We start from the raw sequence: 18,422 nt of genomic DNA, 5'->3' as shown, positions 1-18,422 counted from the left end.
ATATTACACACTGACCCTCCAGCAACCAACACCACCACCATCAGTACTAAACATTGTTATTAGAATGGTAAATTATTATTATTTATTGTTTCTAGAAAACCCCCCCAAAAGGAAAATAAATTAAGAAGTCAACAAAAAAACAGTTTATTAAACATACTATTGAACCAATTCGTCGATAAGAAAGAATGAATGGCTTGGCAATAGCATGCAACTTATTGATATTGTAAATTGTAAAGAAAATATAAATTCCCCCTATCTATTAAATAAATATTATATTTATAAAGAAAAAGAAACATAAAAACAAATAAAAAAAGAAACTACAAAAATTAAAAAAAGGAGTATAAGATGAAAATGGTGCATAAAATAGTAACAAAAGGATGTCATATAAGTGTGTGTCTGTGTGTGTGTGTGGAAATGCAAAATTTAACCAGCACAAGTTTTAGTTTAAAATTGAAACACTAAAGTCCATAAACATTTAATTGAGAGTTTGATTCATATTCAAAACATAACCAAACCAAGGGAAATAATATTACACAAATCAAAGTTGGGATGTTTTTCTTTCGTTTTCATTCTCCTACTGGCTGTAATTGTTTAGAGTCCTTTGCACCATTGCAAAATAATCTGAAACAGAACCCATGTACTTTTTTGAATCGAAACATAACTCCTCCGTGGAATTTAAGGACCTAAAGGCTTTTCAACTTTTTAGTAAACTAAAAAGCAATTAATTTTCTAAATACGTATGACAGCTAAACTTTTATGCCTTCTGTATATAATTCAAAATTCCGAAACAAATCATTAAACACAGATTTTTGTTATTAGAAATCGACCTCCCAAGCTTCTAAAGCAATCGGGTTTTCTGATATCATTAAATAGAATTGAGATGTTTCATTGTCTGTGGAATATGCGGAAAATAGTTGTAGTTCCATAAAATATAGTTTCAATCATATTATCGGTGTTCTAACGGTATTAGATACAGGATTTGATAATAAGACCAATGTATGGTAATAATGTTCTTTATTGTTTTTAAATTTAATTTTTTTCTGTTGGGCTGATCAGAATTACGCAAATGGCATACACACACACCCACGCATACGCAACAAGTTAATAAAAATGTGGCTCATTTAAACTATGTACCATAATATGTTTAAATGAATGATGACTGTTTTTGAAAATATTTATTTTTTTGGTCTTCTCTAATGGAGTCTGATATACGTTACTTATTTAAGTAACTTTCATTGTACATTATGTATTGAAGTTAGGAAAAAACACTACAAACAAATTACATAGAAATTTAATATGCAGAATTTAATACAAACTAAAACTAAAAAAACAAACATTGTCATTGACATAATTTCATGCTAAACTAATTGGCACACCATTGTTAAATGTTTTGGCTTTAAATTTAACACAAAATTCAAATCAATCAACACAATTAACTAAAACTAAAAGCTCTAAACAAAATGTATTCCTTTAAAAAAGAAGAAGAAACAAAAACAAAGCAATATTCGAGCATGATTGTAAATTTAATAAAAAAAAACAAAGAATCGGAAAACTCTTCTTAATTCTTAAAACGTAAATAATCATGTTTTCATTATTATTACTATTAATTTATTATTTATTAACAACAAAAAATAACAATAAACGTTATACACTATACATTTTTATAAAATAATGTATAATGTATGAATTGAGACAACAACAAAAATATTAAAAATACAAAAAAAAACTAAATAAAAATATGATGATATTCGACATTTAAATAGTTTTTATAAATAACTTTTTTTTTTTGTTCTTTATTACTCATAAAAGAAAGAAGAAAAAAAAACAAAACAACCCAACTACTGCTCCTCCCCCTCCTCCTCACCTTTCTCTATAACTTCGTTAAATATTTAAGTATAATTATTATCGTAATTAAAGTAAAAACTAAATAATTAAATGAAAGCATCAGCAGCAAAACAACAATACTAATTATAATTATTAAAAAACAACAACAACATCAAATTCTAATTATTAATTGATAAGTTATTATTGTGTAGTCTTAGAGAGAAACAAACAAAGTTTTAACTTGGCTTTTGTTCATTATTATTAATATTATTTTTTTTTTTATTAGAATATTAACAAATTATTATTATTTTTTAATAAACAGAAAAAAATAAAACAATCAAGAAACGTTTACATGAATTTATTACTCATATATTTTTTGTTTTCTTTTGAGATCGTTTTCAGTTTAAGCACTTAAATAATTAGGAGTTTTTTTTAATTTAGGTTTGAAAGATAATGATGTTTATTATGATATAAAATCAAACATTTAGAAAAACAAAAAAATTTAGCGCAATCTATTGTACAATTGTATAAAAAATATGTTTTTTGCTTAATAAATGTTTTTGATTTTTTTCTATAAAGTTATTGTAATCTAAAACGAAATAAATATATATTATTTATTTCCAGCTTTTTTGTATTATTAAAACAACAACAAACAGCCAACCAATAAATAACGAAATACAAATACAATTACTATTATTATGATTATTATTATTTTGTTATATATTATTAATATGAATGGACAACAAAAAAAAACAACACTTTCAATTTGAATATCATTAGAATTTAGAATTTAAGTCATTATTAGCTTCAAACTCATTACAAAAGTAAAATAGTAGCAAACAGGAATAATAATTATGCTATAAATATACATATATTTATATTTATAATATATATACATACATGATATGATTAGATAATAAAACTATAAAAAAGTTTTTGAGACAAAATAAAACAAAAAACATTGAAACTGAATTAATATAAATTATAAAAATGGGTATGAATGGAAGGAATATGGATGGATTTAGTGAAGAAATAAAAAAACACCATGTGAAAAACAACCAACCCACTAATCAAGGTAAATACCAAACACAATGCTTTACAAAGACTGTCAATAATTGCTTCAACAACAACAACAAAAACAGCAGGCTTATCCCTAAACTACATTAAAAGAAAAACACGAAAAAATGATCAGGATTTGAATAATTGTGCCAACCAAACAACATATAACAACATTAACAAACTCAATAATATCCTACTATGCTACTATTAACTAAATCAAGTCTGAAATTATTTGTTAAACATAATAAAGAAAGTTAGAGAGAAGAAAAATAACCGATTCACTCACACTGAAGTTATTTATATTTGTAACCCATAAACACATAGTGAAAGAGAGTAATAGAGTGATAGCGTTGGCTTTCGTTCATATCCCTGATCGTAAAAAAATGAAATATTTTTGTAATTTTCTAAAACAAAATAAAAAAAACGAACACAACAAACAACAACAACATAAAACAGTAAAGCATTTTAAATAATATTATATAAAAATGGATGATAACAATGAAAAAAAAATTGAGAAACAAGAATAAATTGCTTACGAATACCTGAAATGTGTGAGAATGGAAGTTAGTAGTTACTAGTTTAAATAACGTTTTATAAATAAGGCGTAAAAAAAATGGTGAATGAAGTGGAAATGATGCAATAGAAGAAACAGGAGGAGGATTATCTTCTTTTTAAAACAAAATTTATTGCTAAATTACTAGTTTTTAATTAATTGAGCTAACATAACCTAGGGAGTTTGTATTGAAAAAGTGAATTCTAGCGAAGTTCCACACAACAAACCAATGTGCTACGATCGTCTCGCTGGTGGCTTAATTCAGCTGATCAGGCATATCGGATGTGAATGGTTAGAGGACAAAGGCTGAGTTTGATAACCTCTATTTATACAACTATTATTACAAATTTGCAGATATGTGGCCTGTTCCCGTACTTTATAAAGTGGTAAAAGTCGTAAAAGTTGTAAAGTCGTGAACGATTTTCATATAAATTTTGTGTACGGGAACGCAAAATGTGTAAAAGTGGTAAAAATTGTAAAAACTTTTTAGTTCTGGAACAGATTTATGAAGTGTTTTTGAAGCCCTTTCTTAATCAAGTCAACCTCTAGTGTCTTATCTAGAATCAATTCTCAATACATACCCAGTCAGAATTTTTTGACAATTTTAATCAAATTCGAGCCCTTGTTGATCCGACTGCGCGATTAAAAAGCTAGAATTTGTCGGGAGAAAAATGTAACCTCAGGCGACTTATCTAAATAATTAAAATATGAGTCTTCGGCTGCGTTAGTTTAGAGTCATTTTCGACCATTTGCTGATGGTGTATAAAGTCCTTTTTCGATTCGTATTTTAATCGTTTATTGGTGATTTGTTGAGTAATTTGGGGCTATTTTTTGAGTCATGTTTATAATCGTTTTTGAGCCTTTAGTGAGTAATTTAAAAGTCATTTTATCATTTATTCTTCTTTGCTTTTTGTTTCTTTCCTTAGTTTTGTTTTTTTCTGCTTTGTTATGACTTTTAATTATCCCTTTAGGATACTGTTTCTTCATTCACTTTCTTCATTCCACTTGTATTCTTTGTCAATATTCATAATATTATACGTGATATTTATATCAAAGTTTTGAAGAAAGTGTATATGGGAATTATATACAACCAAACCGTTATGTTTAAAAAAAAAACAAAACATTCAGTGTTTAATCACCTAGCTATTCAAAATATTATCAGAAGATACATGATTATAATCACTTTTCAAACACACATGTATGACCTGTTTTTGATTAAGCATTTTTCAATCTTCAGATGATCAATATATGACCATAAATAACGGAAATAAACAGGCATGTCACAGATTCCGATCGGAATGGTTGCAATTCCGAAATTTCATTTCGATCGTTTTTGTCTTAGCTTCTTTAGATTCCGATCGATTTTGTGAAGTCAAAAAACTTAATTATTTATTTTAAATGCGAAATTAAATGTAAATTTGTTAATAAAACAACATTTTAATTATTTCTAAGTGTTTTTAGAATATTTTAAAGTGGCAGACTTAAACAAAATAAAAATACAATTCCGTTTGCAAAATCAAAAGTGGTTTCATTCCGAAAAATTCTTCGTTTTCTGAAGAAGCTAAATACGGAATCAATTCCACTTTCGATCGGAATTCGTTTCTGTGACATGCCTGAAAATTCAGATTTTAAACGCCTCAATGATTTATTTGTGATTGCTACACATTTTGTTGTTGTGTTTTAAATTGAACTCTTTTTTAAACATTAGATCGAGCCACTTTCGAGTTTCTTTCTGATCGTTAAAGCGACTTAGTCAGTTTTTGATCACCAAAAGGATCAAAAAGACTCCGCAATATGATTTTTGAAAAAAAAAAATTCCAAAAGCTAGCTGGGTACACACATACAAATCGAAGAGGGGTTTTCTTCATGAATTGTAATGCCTTCCAGTTTGGAAGTTTGATAGATTAGAACGCTAAGACCTCGACAACATTGTTTGTTTGTTGGAGAGGACCCAGGTTCAAACCTCAGCCGGGCAGCCGGGCTCTGCTTTGAAATTTTATTTATTGTTGTCTTATTAGGACGAAGGTAATTATTTATGAAAGTTATTAATTAACTGAATTAATCGAGCTAACATGACCTAGGGAGTTCGAATTGAAAAAGTGAATTCTAGCGAAGTCCCACACACCCAACCAATATGCTACGATCGTTTCGACGTTGGTTTTTGATATCTTTCAAAATTGAAAAACAAGCTTTTTCACATATTTATTTATTAATCATTCTGAGGCTTATCTTTCCTTTACCGACCCACCTCTGAAAATTATGAAAAAATTACCTCAGATAGTGCTTTTCTGCGATGTTTTGCCAAAGTTATAGGTTAGGGCCTTTGTGGATCTTTGGAGGCCCATATCTTCGGAAGTATACATTTCCGCAACAAAAGCAATACATGGTTGGAATCAGGATAAAAAGCACTATCTGTGGTAATTTTTTTATAATTTTCTGCGGTGGGTCGGTAGTTCCCATTCCGAGTGTCAAGGATTTTGTACAGAATATTGTTCAGAATATTGCTGTATATCAGTGAGTATCAGAACATTTCAAAACAATCGTAAAGTGGGCGATAAAAAACCTTATGTAAAAAGTATATGAGATACATATATCATGATACAACGGCCAAGGGTTATAACATTCAAATTGCGTTTTGGGCGATATGAATTCCATCTATAAGTCAAAAAATAAGCATCCACATAGTCATAATTAATTTTGCTGCTTGTGGTCGTCGATTGCCATTACGAAATGTCACTTTAGTTTTCATATTACTTAAAGCGGAGAGAGATGTATAACCAAGTCGATACTGAGTCATACGAAGCACAATGGTTCAGAATCTCTTTATCCTGATCATAACAGAGATTTTTTTGTTCATCAGATATCACAATCAGCCTTCCGGTGAATCAAAAACGGCCAAATTCGTTCTAAAATTGCAGAGGAATTCAAGGTCAAAACCATGGTGTAAGAAATTCGCCTTGGTCAAAACTAAACTTTGAGTTTTTCTCAGTATTTTTCATCAAATTATGAGTGTTAAAAATGGTCAGATTGATTAAATCTAATACATAAAACTAAAATACATGCTCCTGCAAAATTTCAAGCTTCTACATACGTTCCTATCCAAGAAAGAGCATTTCGGAAAATGGGATAATATTGCAGATTTTGTTGTAATGACGGATCCCAAAACTAAGCGTTCTCGCGGTTTTGGTTTCGTTACTTACTCCCATTCGTATATGATTGATAATATCCCATATACTCGCATTCATAATCATTTTATAACGTTTTTTTTGCTTCTCCTGTAAACTAATGGAATTGTTACTTAGTAGAAAAAATGTTTGTACGTTTGTTTGTAGTTTATGCACTAAAAACCGCTGAACCGATCTTTCTGAAATTTTGAGTATATCACTACATGGCCTTAAAGTAACATAGGCTATAAAAAGTTTTGAAATCCGGAGATATAGCGTAAGAATCGGATGTCCCTCCAAAAAAAAAATAGATTTTGTATGCAAATATCTATAGAATGGTAAAAGATAAAGTCTCAAAATTTTGGATGTGTGAATGAATTTGGTCTAGAAATAAATTTGCAAAATTATATTGAAATCGGTTCAAATTTCGATATAGCTCTAATATATATTTTCCACTCCTTCGGGTACCTCCCTCCCACACAAAATTTCGGAAAAGTTTAGTTTAGGGCCTGCTCTTGAATCGCTTTGATTTTTGTTGTAGCAACTTTTATTCACTGCCCCCTATACGACGGTACAAGTTTCATCAGGGGCAAGTCCATACTTCCTGAGAAAATAGCCTAAAAGGTGCAAAAAAACCCCTATGACACAGTGTGCAGTGGTGGGAGCGTAAGATAACTCTCGAACGGATCTGCCGTTTCGGTCCAAAATGTGGCCTTCGTAATATTTTGTGCAAACTTAGTTTAAGTTCGAAGATAAGCCATATCGGTCCACTCCTTCAGGTACCTCCCCCACAAAAGTTCAAAAACGTTCGGAAAAATTGTGCGTACGATAACTCTTGATGGGAGTGACTTCACACATCCCAATATATCTAACAGGTACAGGTCAAGTTCGAATATGAACTATATTTATCCACTTCGTCGGGTACTTCCCACACACATTTTTGGATAAATTCACTTTAAGACCTGCTTTCGGATCACTTTGATTTTTGTGAAGCAACTCGCTGCTTAACTCGGATATCGTAATATTTCTTCGAATATTAGATGAAATTCGAAGGTGGAAGGAGTGGACATTCCGGTACCTCCCCCACAAAAATTCGAATATATTCGCTAAAATGGTAATCTAAATATTGACGAAACTCAGTTAAAAAAGCCCTATCTATCGATAATCCTATCCATATTGTTTTGAAAATCACCCTAAATATGTAAGTTTTTTTGGAAAAAAAAGTATTTCAATCCACACAGGCTGAGGGTATATCTCTGTCGGCAATGTCGACTGATACTTTTTTATACCCTCAGCCTTTAGGCTAAAGAGGGTATTTACACTTTGATACGACCAAAAATGTGCCTCATCGAAATAATGGTTTTAGACCCCAAGTATGTTTGTACGATATCCGTTTCAGACAATTTTGAGTAGATCTAGCAATGTCCGTCCGTCTGTCTGTCTGGCTGGCTGGTGCGCACGATAACTCTCGAACGGATCAATCGATTCGGTTTAAATTTTGGGTATCGAAATATTTTGTCCAGATTCGATTTAAGTTCGAAGAAATTTTCAAAAATTGTCGCAAAACTTGTGCGCACGATAACTCTTGTAGGGAATAACCGATTTGGTCCATACTTTGCACATCGTGTAATTTCTACCAAGCTTAGATTAGGTTCCAATATGGACTCAATCGGTCCACTCCTTCGGGTACCTCCCACACAAAATTTCGGAAAAGTTCAGTTTAGGACCTGATCTCAAATCGCTTTGATATTTGTTTACGCAAGTTGTATTCGCTGTCCTCTATACGACGCTGTAAGTTTCATTAGGGGCAAGTCCATACTTCCTGAGAAAATAGCCTGAAAGTTACAAAAAACCATATGACACCGTGTGTAGTGGTTGGAGCGCAAGATAACTCTCGAACAGATCTGCCGATTCGGTCCAAAATGTGGCCTTCGTAATATTTTGTCCAAACTTAGTTCAAGTTCAAAGATGGATTATATCGGTCCACTCCTTCCGGTACATCCCCCACAGAAGTTCGAAAATGTTCGGAAAATTTGTGCGTACGATAACTCTTGAAGGGAGTAACCAATTTGGTCCATACTTTGCACATTATGAAATTTCTACCAGACTTAGATGAGGTTCCAATATGGACTCAATCATACTTTACACATTCTCATAATATCTACCAGATATAGATCAGGTTCGAATATGGACTACATTTGTCCACTCCATCCCGTACCTCCCACACAAAATTTTGGATAAGTTCACTTTAAGACCTGCTATTGAATCACTTTGATTTTTGTTGAAGCAACTTACATTCGCTGCCTCAATTACGATGGTAAAAGTTGTTTCAGGGGCAAGTCCATACTTCTTGAGAAAACAGCCCGAAGGGTGTAAAAACCCCCTATGGCACCCCCATGGTCTATGTCGGCCCATTCCTTTAAGTACCTTTCAGCAAAATCTTTGAACTTTAATCCTAATCAAACATTTTTGTCGGTTCATACGAGACCAAAACTTTGAAACCCCCTAAATACATAAGTTTTTTGTGAAAAAAAGTGTTTCAATTTGCACAGGCTGAGGGTATATCTCTGTCGTCAAAGCCAACTGATACGTTTTTACTTGTTACTTCTTAATTTCCATATTTATATCTAAAAAGGGAATATTTGTGTTAATTCGGCGAGAGTATTACATATTTAAGTGATTCTAGTAGTTCTCAAAGTTTTAAAATAATGACCTTAAAAGAATTTCACTTCTTAAAATTATTTTCCGTGAGGAAAATGCCGAGGGAAATATTCATGATTGCCCTGATTGTTTCCTAAAAGTTCTACTTCACTAAAGTTGGAATTTTACTAAAATTTAATACCTGTAGTGCGATTCCGTAACTCCTTAACGACAGAATTAACGACGAATGTCGGTAGTTAACGATAATTTTCGGTAAGTGCTATTCTGTATACCAATTTTAACAATTTTTGTCGGTAAATTTTGTCGTTAATTACCGAAAATTATTGTTAAGTTAACAACCAAAAAAAAGTAGACGTTAAGACTTAACGACAATACTTTATTGCAATATTTAGCTGATTTCTTTTAAGAAAAGCGACTTTATATCAGAATTCGGCACACAACAACAACAACTTGAGCAAACACTGTTGTCAGTCCATGGTTTTTCAATTAGTGAGTGGAGAGAGAAGCTCTCTTTGCTTGCTCACGAGTAAAGAGGTGCCGAATTCTGCTTTATATGCACAAATGTTAATAAGGCGGGTGTATATAAAGTAAATTACGCATTGTTGACCTATGTTGACAACTTTTGGTGGATTAGTTTCGTGACCACTGGGAACCTCAAATATCAAATATCCTCAAAATGTAGAAAGTCGGGAGGTACCGTTATATGGGGGCTCTACCAAAACGTGGACTTATGGTGAACGTTTTTGGTGGATATGTTTAGTGGCCGCTAGGAACCTCAAATGGCAAATTACTGCTAGTTCGGTTAAAAAATTGTAGCTAAAATCGTCAAAATACCGAAAATTGCGAGATATCGTTGATCCACGAAAATCTTTGAAGAGGATTAACTTATGTCAAATTTTAAACCTCTATCTTTGCGCCGCAACGCAAAATATGATCCTACCTTTGTAAATAGACAAAATAAAACAGTGCTTTAAGTATATATGTATAGGATTCTACCACTTTAATATTTTTATATCACACAAACGAGGGATGTGTGCAATAAGAAATGACCTTCTGACCAATGATTATGATTACATACATCTATTGAACATAAATAATTCAGCTTATGTTGCTACACCACAGACATGTATAGATGCACCTTTCCTTATATTGCAGGCAAATTTACTGGTCCAAAGGACAAGTTCCTGTCCACTTCTAATCCATAAATTCGAGATATTCTCTATATTGCCTTGCCGAGCTATTGCATTGGTGCTAATGACATGTTTAATAGCCTGGAATAAAACCACCAAAATCTTTGACAAGAATTGTTATTTACCTCGTAGAAATACATACATACACACTTGACGCTTTAGAAGTTGAAAGTATCCTTGTATTATGCATTGTTTGGGCCCTTCCAGCCACTTATTTTCGGCATATTCCTCCAATAAACAGTCCCTTTTCCATCTGTAGACGATTTATGTTCTGTTGTTCCGAAAAAATAATATTTTCTACTCAAAAATTAATTAATAAATATTGAAATATAATATTTGACAATTTGTCTTTCCATCGATATTCGTCGTTATGAGTTAACGATTTTTACAATCGGTAACATAAAGTTACAGAATAGCACAATCGTTAATTCGACCGAATATTTTTGTTAATTACCGATGTCGGTTCGTTACTTAAAAAAGTTACAGAATCGCACTACAGAGGGAGAATAAAATACCGTGTAAATGCTACGGTAAGTTATTATACCGTTTCTTAAAGCCAAAAACAACGAACAATATATTTTATAGTTTCCGAGAAATATATATTTCCTTCTCAAGAAATTTGCAAAAATAACATATTTTCAAAAATGGGGAAGAATTGTCGTCTTTAGGAGCACGTCACGCCCAGCGGTGGCGACAAAAAATTTGGGTTTTCCCCAGGAAAATCAATTTTAGGACCATTGTGCGACGTGAATATTAACCGTCAACTCATATTGGTGCGTATAAACTACGTCGTAGATCTCTCTTAAATACCGCACGTATTACCTCATCTGCATCCGCTAGTGCCCGTGCCTCTGATCCATACATTAACATAGGTGTATTGGTGTCTTGTAGAATGTCCGGTTTATTTGGCAAAAAGTAGCATTTTTTAAACTAATCTTGTTATATTTACAGTGGCGTCGAAATACATGAAGGCTGGTGACGTAAAATTATTCTAATTGATAACCATCGATGTTATTTGGGGATATACATATGATCCCAACCACAATATCGTAAAATATAAAAGTAAATTTTTGATAATTTAATAACTGCCTAATCCTCCTATGTTTCGATATTGTTAAATAAATTGTAAATATTAAACAAAAAAAAAAAATATAACAAAATAATACGCTATAGAATTGAATAAGAGCATTCTGTATTATAGATTTTTTATTCTAATCCGAATTCAACGAAATCATTTCTTTTATTGCTATTTGTCTATTTCTTTTCATTCTAAGTTAAAAAAGAAAACAAACGTTTTAATAAATGAAAAAAAAAAAACATCCTCAAAGAAGGTGGCATTTAACAGTTTGAACTTGAAAACAATTTCATGTATTAGAATTTAAACCTAACAAACACTTAACACAAAATAAAGACTTAACGAAAAAACATGAATGAATTGTAAAAAACGTGGATGATAAATTTGCATTGTTAAAAGAAAAAAAAAAAAACACAGAAAGACAGATAAGTGAATGTGTAATGTAATATACTACTATAATAGACGGTTCTAATTTGATGTAAAAAATAATCTAAAAAAAACACAAAAAGTCTTATAATAAAAACTTGCAATTATTATAATTTATTGAAAATATTACATATTAAGTGAAAAATGAGAAATAAAAGAAAACTTAATATATAATAATAATAATTATAAATAACATACAATACACAAATATACGAAAAATATAACAAGTTGCATTTATTCTTCATCATCATGCCATAGATGGAGGTGGTTCCAAAATATAATTTGGATAGAAACGTAAGCCTTCTAGTGACTCGTCCCTGCATAGTTTACCCAAACGTTCGGCAGTCAACAAACGTTCCTTGGCCAATATCAATGATATATTGCGAGCCTTTGCCAATTCTTCCACAGCCAAGGATGTAGATTCTTGAACCAAACTAAGAGTATCGCTGGCCGTTAATTCGTCATCTTGTGAGTCCAATTGTAGGACCATTGCTCCACTTGGGAATGTGCGTAATTTGATTGGTCCCTCCATGCAACGACAGGCTTGTAGCAAATCTTCTGGGGATAAAAGTTCCAAACCTCTGGCGCGATTTACACGACAATAAACATCGGCCAATGACATCATTCCTCCTGCTTCCTGTAAAACAAGTTTAATTTGTTTTATACATGTATCTCAGATGATGATATGTGAAATATACTACCTCCAGAGGATCTAGCAGCATTTCACATAATTGCCCTGCCAATCTTTTATAGTAAGCCGACTCACTTGAGAAACCATCTCTGGTGACGGGATCATCAATTCCCAAACTTAAAAGATATGACTTAAATCGCACAGTTTCATCATCAGAGATTTCACCTTTTTGCGAACGTATCTTATCACTTATCACCCTTGCTATAGAAACCATATCTTTCGCCATTGCCATTAGAACCCTTAGATCCTGGAAGGCCAGTGCAATATTCTCTTCAGTTTCTTTGGTTTTTTGTTCAATGGCCTTCTCTATGCCTCCTATACCGGTACGCATACGCAATTTCGCTTCTCTTGCAGCCTTTTCTCGAGGATTTTCCTGAGCCTCGCCGCCATTAAGGCCACTTCCAGGAGACGGAATTTGAACATCCCATATTCTCGCTTGCAATGTCTCCCGTAAGGCATTTGCGAATTCTGGCAGTACTCCATGCTTTCCAGAAAGTTTAATAAAAGAGTTGTTGCTATTGTCGAGTGGTCCAGGTTGTTTGTCAGCTGCAGGAGGCCGTAAATGTAGTATTAATCTGGTTTTGCGTCCAAACACAAAATTACTAGCCTGCTCCTCACTGACAGACACAATGTATTTTAAATTAAGACATAGGCAAACGGCAGCTCTTGCAATCTCTCCAGGACGTCCCCAAAACAATCTATGAGTTGTCAACACCAGCTCCCCCTCCTCGAATTGTGTCTGTTGCGAAAAAAAAAAAGATATGAATCATTGGAAATCATAGGACTAATGCGGTGGCTTTCTTACCTTTTGATCGCCATCGTAGAGTTTTATTTGACTTTCCTTGCTAACAAAGGATTCATTTTCGTTAAGTCTTGCTTGGATGTATTCAAATCTATTCATCTCCTCTTATGATGAGCCGACCCAAGAATTTCAATTGAAGATGATTCTATTCACTCTTAGGAACTATATGGGTATTAGCAGTCCATGGCACAATTACCAAGGTAGATGCATGATACAATAAGAGGGTAGAATTATCAGCATCATTGAATTTATGTCAAATTTTGACATCTTATGTTACCAAAAACGGCAGTTGCTGCTACCTTCTAAGGCCGCCATCAGACTATCTGCTTTTTCACATGTGTGACATCAGCTGTTCTGTATTTTAGTATACCCAAAGTGACAACATACATGTGAAAAAGCAGATGGTCTGATGGCGGCCTTATTGTGTCATGGGTAGATGCATCAACCAACAACTACAACAAAAACGAGTTCAGTACTGTGAAATGTCAAAAAGGTTGCCCACATGGTACAATTACTTAGGTAGATGCCTCAGCCCAGCTGATCGAATCTGAAACGCGTTGTCCAGTGTTGCGTTTTTGAAGTCATTTTATATAAGCGTACATTTTGTACGAAAAGAAGTACGGGTTTACATAAAGGTACCTAAAATTTTTATGTGCGTATTGTATTTGAACATTTTAAAATAGAGTAATTTTTGTGAATCCCATAAAAGCAGGTAAAACGAATAATAATACCTGCGTTACCGGCGTAAAATTAAAAAAATATATATTTGAAGTAAGCAAATTCCTTCTCATTTTATACAAAGAACTCTGTCCATAACATTTTTTATTTCAAAACATTTAAAATAATTTCAATTGCGAAAAATATAAAATAAATAAATTAAAAAATCATAACATTTATATGCTGTTTATATTAGAGCTTTTTGCAGGGTTAACCTTCATTATCAGGATTTAACTGCTTAATCTGACCAAATTTATCAAGATTTACCATACAAATTTAAATCTTCTCATGACAGGATTTGTTTGAGATCCAGCACGAAATCTGGATACTAATGTCATGCAACACTGTTTTTGTACCAAAATAGGCAACACATTTCCAAATGTACGAAAAGTTGCAAGCGTTTTCACAAAACATTTGTTTACATTTTGTATCGTTGTCAAAACACGCAGCAAAACAAATAAAGACAATTTTTAGAATATTGAGAGTTAAATATACATATGTATGTACATATATTTGAATAGTAAAATAAAATAAAAATTCTATTTCTTTTCAGGAAAGAATACAGCAAGAAGTAAACGTTGGTCATAAATCGCAAAACTAAGAAGCTTTAAAAGTTCCAGAACAACTGTCAACAACCAGCAGAAACAGCAAGAACATGGATTCGAGAAAATACATAGTTACACGCCATATCCACAAATATTATAGGGGACCGAACAGTCATGGTAGCTCGAAAGCTGTTCTAGGATATAGAGAAGACTACCCTCCTACAGTGTTTGGAATAATAAATGGATAATCAACGATATGTGTGGATGCCAGTCTAAGAAGTCCAAACCCCGTAGAGTGAAACATGGAGTTCCTCAAGGTGGGGTGATATCTCCGGAACTGTTAAAACTCTATTACCTGAAATTCCACATCCTCTGACGACACATAGATCTTAATGTATGTGGATGATTGTCATATCGTCGATGACATACATACATACTACATATGTGTACATATGTGATAGTTTAAATATCTTCATAGCTGGCCTAGTGTATAGTCCAGTTCGTCCATCTGAGGAATATGAAAATGTCCACCGCTTAATCTACTGCCACATAGTTCATCAATTGTATGGAGAACAGTCACTGAACAGTCGATAGTGTCCTGATTCCGACCACTAACTACCTTAAAATATTGTGCGTAACGTTCGATGCCACATCTATTTGCGACAAGTTAAGAAATAGGAAAAATATGCTCCAATAGATGGCCGGCAGCACTTGGGGTGCAGACTGAACGCAATAGGCCGGTCTGTGGTAAGTTATGAATGTTAACGCTATGCAGTGGAATAATATTCAAACTTTCCAGAATGCCGCATTGAGAACTGCAACAGAGTGCCTGCTCATGACACCAGTGGACCATTTTTATGAGGAGACGAATCAGTGAGCAGCCCTGCCTCAATTTAATGGACAGACTTCCCCCACCGAAGCACGTCACGAGATATATTCATAATCAGAGGCAGGTTTGGATATCATTAATTCTGATGCAGTCGCACAGACAGTACAGATATGCAGTGTGAATACCGTACTGAAGGACGCCAGCTGCCAAGGGAAACACTAGTGGTTTTAGCAATTACTTCACTGAATTAATCGATTACCCAATACATGCCCTGCTTGGGATCATCTGTTTCACGATTTTTTATGGACGCAAGAATCTATTCTAAGAGCAATCTTGCTTACTCCGTCCGCTTCTGAGAAATGGCGGATGACATGATATGCCAATCCAGATTCAATCTTACAAATCGCAATTGCACAATTCATTGCCTAAATACTTTAAAAATCCCAAACTTCATATGAATAGAAGTGAACAGTTAGATAATGGGCCGAAAGTTCCAAAAATAAATGCAAGTGGTATTTTTGTAATCTGTCAGCGCAATCGTGTCGCCTCTTTCTAATACATCCCCTGCTAATACGGGTCGCGAATGTACCAATAAACCTCGTTCGGACATAGTTTTCGGATTCCAACGATATAATTTTTTTCTAGAAACCCTAAAAATTAGAATATTTCTGTCATCAACTAGAATATGAAAATAAATAGTTTTCAATCAGACTATATGTTTGCATTCTTTTTTATTTAGAACATATCAAAGATATCAAAGAGATAAATGTATGTACATATGTATAGCCGCTGATATAGCAGTAAAAAAAAAGATTCCGCTAAAGAGGGTCAAGCAGCAAACGAAAAATACCATGTTGATGGAAAAACTCACTTCTATTAGATAGATTTACAAAATCCAGTGGATTTCAAATGCCAATTCCATAGCGCGAACGACAAATAAAATTCAATCGGTTTATATTTGACATATTAGCTGTGTCTGGTTACCCTAAAATTTGTAACAATTTGTACCAATTGTTGCTGGAAGTCGTCTGTTAACACAAAAAACCAGCAAAAGAGAGCGATTCGAGAGAGACATTTTGACAGTTCTTTCACTGAGAGCTTGCAAATTCTTGCTGGACAAATTTCTTCTAGCAAGCACTTGCAAGCTCTTCTTCTTCCTGAAAACAATCAATCAGCCGTTTTTAGTTTTTAGTTGATTTATGTTTGTGAACATTAAAAACAATTTTATTGTGGAAATAACATAGTCTAATTGTATTGTTTTATGGAGAACAAATTTCTAAAGTGGAAAAATACTTTTTTGTTTCATTTTCTTTTTTATTTTTAATAAAATACAACGTGTTTGCTTCCTTTATTGGCCGGCAAATTGTTCTGTTTTGGCAAGTCAGCTGATTGCTTGCTGGTTTTTGCTGGGAAGGTGTCTGTTTACTTTTTACAATTTTCTAGCAAAAGAGAATAAAAACCCCTTACTCTCTGAGAAAGTTCTTGCTGGACAATTCTTGCTGGGAAAGTAACCAGACAGACTTATTCGCAATTGACTTGACATTGGAAATCCAGCAGATTTCGTAAAACGTAATATGAGCTACTAAATTAACGGGTTTTCCACCAACTTCGTATTTTCCGTTTAGGGATAGCTGCCTACGAGGCCCAAAACGGTGTGGTATCTTCAACATCGGTTCTACTGAATGGGTATCGAGCTTGGAAAAGTTTTCATTTCATATCCTTGCACACTCTTCGTTATTCCATTTCCCTCTTGTTCATGCGTGAGCTAACTTTTGCTGTTATTGAATGAAGAGTAGCTCTATACGCCGCACTCTTCTTTTATGTCTGGTCATCGGTTCTTTGCAAATTTTGGATGGGCAATATAATATGCAGCTCTCATGTGAATTTTCCAATAGTTGAGCCGAAGATATTCCTTCAATCCTGGGATTAAAATATTCTAGAACACTTTAAATTTCTTGGTCAGAACTAGGTATTTCTGGAAACTCACAACATATTTTTTGTATGTTCATCCTTTTATTTCCGCCATTGCTTGGACCATACTCTTTTATCAGACATATTTGGAGACGAATTGATTTCATGGTAGGTCACATCACATTTAAGATTTCTTTCGATGCGATTCCCGTCCTATGTTTACATATTTTCCTAATCCTTCAGAATTACTAAATTTATATTGATTTCTTTTTGATTTGCTGTCTTGTATGTATACACAAACAAAAATCAGCTGTCAATTATATCCTCACAAAGGTATATATAAACGGTATAGATTAACCCACTGGATCTTATAACCTCACAGGGTTAATCTTCAATAGTATAAACGCCCTATTACATGAACAATACAAATACAAAAACATTTTTTGAACAAATTTATCAAAATACAGTCGGACCTCGATTATCCGTGATGGTCGGGACCGGAGGCATTACGGATAATCGAGTTTCCCGGATAATGGAGGCAATGCTTTTATGCAGTTTTTGAACATATTTTGAAGTAAAAATGGCATAGTATCGTACAATAATATGAAAATCTGCAATTTTTTTTAAGTTTGTTACGGCAATCCACCAAAATTTTAAAAGATACTTAATATCATCATCATCACTTTCATCTGAATTGACTTTGTCCCATTGTTTTTGTGATACCATAAATACACAAATTGTGTAATACGGAGAATTTCCAGTTTTTGTTTGTTTATCGTTTGTTTGCTTAATCAAATTAATTGGAAAGTGTTCTTTTAGGCATTTCTTGTCTATCACGGATAATGGAGGTTCCCGGATAATCGATTCACGGATAATCGAGGTTCAACTGTAGTACCTTTTGTACGTCTTCGTTCACTTCCACATTTTGTTTCAACACTGACACAATTTACGAATGACAATCAAAACGGACAACGC

At 33.2% G+C, this 18,422-nt stretch overlaps 1 protein-coding gene and 1 long non-coding RNA gene across 2 annotated transcripts; one reads left to right on the top strand and one right to left on the bottom strand.

The window, feature by feature from the left end:
* Positions 1-12,037: 12,037 nt before the first annotated feature.
* Positions 12,038-13,630, bottom strand: Vps36 (vacuolar protein sorting 36). The gene is made up of 3 exons (XM_073987982.1): positions 13,449-13,630; positions 12,654-13,382; positions 12,038-12,589 (listed from the first exon to the last, which is right to left on the bottom strand). Exons 1-3 carry the CDS (start codon positions 13,542-13,544, stop codon positions 12,200-12,202), a joined length of 1,215 nt encoding a protein of 404 aa, XP_073844083.1. The 5' UTR covers positions 13,545-13,630; the 3' UTR covers positions 12,038-12,199.
* Positions 13,631-14,642: 1,012 nt separating this feature from the next.
* On the top strand, positions 14,643-16,248 carry LOC141401580 (uncharacterized). Its single transcript, XR_012412396.1, has 2 exons — positions 14,643-15,454; positions 15,507-16,248. It is a non-coding gene; the product is annotated as an uncharacterized lncRNA (long non-coding RNA).
* The last annotated feature ends 2,174 nt before the right edge of the window (positions 16,249-18,422 follow it).

This window comes from Musca autumnalis, unplaced genomic scaffold (assembly GCF_047663935.1).
Source record: "Musca autumnalis isolate F117 unplaced genomic scaffold, ASM4766393v1 scaffold_4, whole genome shotgun sequence".
NCBI lineage: Eukaryota > Metazoa > Arthropoda > Insecta > Diptera > Muscidae > Musca > Musca autumnalis.
Note: the sequence above shows the minus strand (reverse complement) of the source record. Positions and strands in the feature narration are given on the sequence as shown.

Coding starts and splice junctions, on each gene's coding strand:
- Vps36 (XM_073987982.1), bottom strand. CDS start 13,544: ATGAATAGATTTGAATACATCCAAGCAAGACTTAACGAAAATGAATCC. Junction 13,383..13,448: donor TCTACGATGGCGATCAAAAG/GTAAGAAAGCCA, acceptor TTTTCGCAACAG/ACACAATTCGAGGAGGGGGA. Junction 12,590..12,653: donor TGCTGCTAGATCCTCTGGAG/GTAGTATATTTC, acceptor CTTGTTTTACAG/GAAGCAGGAGGAATGATGTC.